Source organism: Galeopterus variegatus, unplaced genomic scaffold (genome assembly GCF_000696425.1).
Source record: "Galeopterus variegatus unplaced genomic scaffold, G_variegatus-3.0.2 Scaffold431, whole genome shotgun sequence".
In the NCBI taxonomy this organism is placed as follows: domain Eukaryota; kingdom Metazoa; phylum Chordata; class Mammalia; order Dermoptera; family Cynocephalidae; genus Galeopterus; species Galeopterus variegatus.
In genome coordinates this window covers 391,312-395,127 of record NW_007726542.1, presented here as the reverse complement: position 1 = coordinate 395,127, position 3,816 = coordinate 391,312, and the positions used below count along the sequence as shown (strand labels likewise).

The window sequence follows — 3,816 nt, the reverse complement described above, 5'->3', positions numbered from 1 at the left end:
CGGCCCCGGCGGTGGCGCCGCCGCCTGACCCCCACCCCGTGCGCCCCGACGACCTGCCCAGGCGGCCGCACCCGGTCCTCATGGGAGGCGGGGGCCACGATCCGCAAGGGGGCAGTAGAGGGTCGGGAGGCTTGGGGACTCCACATGGGGCCTCTGCTTTGGAGAAGGGGACTGGGCCTCAGACCAGGCAGCGGCCTGGGGCTCGTGCAGTGGGGGGTGGGCCTATGGCTTCTGGCGGGGCAGAGAGCAGGTCTGTGGGGCGAGGCCCCTGGGCTGGGTGCATGGTCGATGGCTCTGGGGTGGGTGTGGGGAGCTAGCGACTCCAGGGCAGTGGGACCTGTGGCTCTAGAACGGGGCCTCTAAATAGGGCCTCTACCGTGGGGCGGGGCTTCAATCTTGGGACCTCCTCGAGTCCTAGCCAGGAGCCGGGCTATAGGGAGTCAGAGTCCGGCCTGAGACCTGGGGATCCCGGGCCCAGGACCCAGGAGGGGCAGTGGTGGGGACGGTGGCTTGAGAATTGAGCTGCAAGATTGGGCCTCTGTGAAGTGAGGAGGAGCCTCTTCTAGGGGCGTGAGGGAGGGACAGGACAGTCAGGCGTGGCTACAGCTCCAGATTTGGTCGTGAGGTGGGCCTGTGTGCAGGGGGTGGGGACTCAACTTAGGGGTAGAGTCCCAGCCCCGAGTTCTAGCAAGTGGCAGAGGTCTAGGTCCAGGTCCAACTTGACATCTTTATAAATAAAGAGAATATAAAAGAGACAGGAAGAGAGAGAAACGATCTACCTTTTGTCTCTTTTGCAGTCATTTATTTCCTTGGAATGGGCAGGGATGCCTATGCATCGAAGTAGTGTCCACAGCACTGCATCCCTTCAGGGCTTGGGACAGGACAGTGGAACAAGATCTGCAGCTCCAGGACAGAGTAGAGGGCGGGACCTCAGTTGTGATAAGGTTCCCAGACCCAAGTTCTAACAGGAGCCCATAGGCTCGGGAAGGAGTCAGAAGGTCCCAGGGCTCCAAAATGGGTTGCAAATGGGCCTCCGTGCCAAGCAACGGTGGTGGGTGGGCTGAGGCAGAGGGGCAGAGTTTCTGCTTGAGGTTAGATCCTCAAGCCCGAGGATGGACGCTTTCTGGGGGTCCCTAGGGCCTGGGCTTGTCTGGCCCAAGTATTGGAAGACAAAGGACCAACTAGAGCCTCGTGGATGGTAAGTGGCACCTGTGGATGGGTGGGGGTGTATCAGAAGCACGAATGTGGACTTGGTGCCGAGTCTTGGACCCTTGATAAGAACCTCAAAGAAATCCTCTCACCTTATATAACATCTGGCTGTACCCATGTGTCTGGTGTCAATGTCTCCAGTGAACTGGAACTGCCCACATGGGGACCTGATTTTTTTTTTTTTTTTAAAGATGACCAGTAAGGGGATCTTAACCCTTGACTTGGTGTTGTCAGCACCACACTCTCCCAAGTGAGCACGGGCTGGTCCTTGGATACCTGAATTTGAAGGTACTGGGGGAAGAAGGCTTTTCTAACTGAGACGCTAGCATCAGCATGTGCTCCACTTTCTCTTTTCCTCCAGGCTCCCCAGGTCCCCAGCCCAGGAGCCGCCTTCAAGCTGCCAAGGGTGGGGTCCACCCAGAGTTGGGCATAGAAGCTTTTCTTTTCATTTGTTTAGCATTTTATTCAGGCATCCCCAGATTTTTGCTTCCTCCAATATTTGTGTGTGTCCTTGTTCTCTGTGCCTCCCCAGGCCCCACCACCAGCTCTCTCCCCTCCTCACAACCACTGCCTCAGTAACACATCCCTCACTCTCTATTGAAGCAGTGTGCTGACATCCTTGTAAAAACAAATTTAATTTGTTCCATTTTTGGGACAGATGGAAAGAAATTGACGTCTTTGTCTCAAAAGAAAAAAGAAAAAGAAACAATATACCTCTTTTCCTTTTGACAGCCACTTCTTTGGAACAAAAGCTGGGAGGCTGTCACTCTAGCAGGGACTGAACTAGCGTTCAGGGGCTTGGGGGCTTAGGCACCAACATGGGCTTTGGGTACATTAGAGATAGAGATGCCCTTAGTGGACAAAGCACAGTCCTCTTCTCAGGGTGAGGTCCCCAGAAGCCTCAGCCCTGGGGATATTCTTCCTCCAGAACATGGCTCCCCTCAGAGTGGAAAGATGTGGGGCAGTGCCCAGAACTCAGATCCAGCCTGCTGAGCTACTGTTACCTGAGTCTCAACCCACCCAGAATACCCTCACCACCAGAATGGACCCTGTGATCACAGAGACCTTTGTGTCTGAGTGTACTATTGGGGTGGGGGGTGGGGGGGAGGTTAGCAAGGCAAGGGACACTCCTGGACACAACTTATCATCTGGGACCCCTCCTGCTAATGCTTTGGGAAGATGGCAGAGAAAGACAATTTAGGAACTAATAGGAATTAGGGAAGACTACTGAAGGAGGTGACATTGGAACTAGGGCTGCTTATTCTCTTTGCAAGGATTATGTCCCTTTCAGCCACTCCCAGGACAGGCCTGTCCTGTCTCAAAGCTGCTTCAGGCCCATTCACTGTCATCTCCTGTGGCTATAACAGATCTGGCTGCTTTTTACCCCTTATGATATATAATTGATCCTGGGGTCAGCAGAGGCTGGGTCCAGACCACATGCATTTAAGGTAATGCAAACTTGTATTGAAATCTACTTTGTGCCAGGCTGTGCACTCTGGGCATTGGGACTTGGAAATGAGTGAGACATATCCCTGCCCTCAGAAAGCCTGAGCTAGTGCTGGGAGACGAAGCATAAACAGATGATTGCATCTCAGAGTGCAGTGACAGGGAGCCCCAGGGAGGGTGTCACGGGGAGAAGCCTTTTTTAGCTTTTTAGAAAAACATATGTTTGTAGCAATTCTGTAAGAGGTGGAAAAGAGAAAGAGTCAGGGGGCCTTAAAGTATGAATAGGAGTTGCCACCAAGAAGAGGGAAGAGTGTGTGCAGAAGCATAAGGATGTTCAGGTGCTTGGCAAACCCAAGAAGGTGTGTGCAGCTGGAGTGTGGGGCTTACATGAGCGCTTCTGTGTGCCAGGCTCTGCCGAGTGCTTTCTGCACATTATCCCATCTGATCCTCATGGCAGCTCAGTGGGGGATGTGCTGTTATCCCCATTTTAGACTAGAAAACAGGCTCAGAGAGGTCAAGCCCCTGGATCACAGAACGTCTACTCATGGCAGAACACAGGTCAGTGAAATTCTGGGGTCTAACTTTCCAGTTACTTCCAAGCATCGTTGAAGTAGAAGGGCCTCAGTAGCTAGAACCCTGGGATGAGGTTCTTGAAGACTTAAAACCAAATGGAGAAAATCCAAAGGAAAAGCAATTTTCTGTGAACTTTTGTTCCTCCTGAAGCTCTTCAAATCCTCACATTTCAAAATGTACTGTGCATGGTGCATTTTAAACCTCCAAATTGACAGTGTAATTCTAGATTATCACAGCTTCTCAAAACTGTGGAATAGGTCTGTTTCCCCCCAAATTTCCATTTCTCTCCAGGAGGTGGGAGGGAAAGTTTTTGCCCCTGGTTTCAAAATGTTCTTCAGTGTCTATGTTTTCTTGATGTAATAGAAAAAGTGGTTAAGGTTGGAATCAGATCTTGGCTTTGCCTCTCTGAGCCTTAGTTTCTTCACCTGTAGAGGGATTTCCTTCATGGAGTGGTTGTGAGGACCTAATGAGATAATGTACACACGCGTATAGGTGTAGGGCTCGTCACATACATAAGCTCCTAGCACATGTTAAGTAGCTGTTATTACTTAAAAATGGAGCTGAGGGGCTGACCAGTCAGCTCAGTTG

The 3,816-nt window shown here is 51.8% G+C and overlaps 1 protein-coding gene across 1 annotated transcript in view; it reads left to right on the top strand.

Annotated features, from left to right (window-relative positions):
• Positions 1–1,642, top strand: part of OPRD1 (opioid receptor, delta 1) — a 34,611-nt gene extending 32,969 nt beyond the window's left edge. The window contains exon 4 of the mRNA XM_008568692.1: positions 1,571–1,642. Within this exon, the coding sequence (XP_008566914.1) occupies positions 1,571–1,642 (72 nt within the window). The remainder of the gene's footprint in view (positions 1–1,570) is intronic.
• Positions 1,643–3,816: the final 2,174 nt, after the last annotated feature.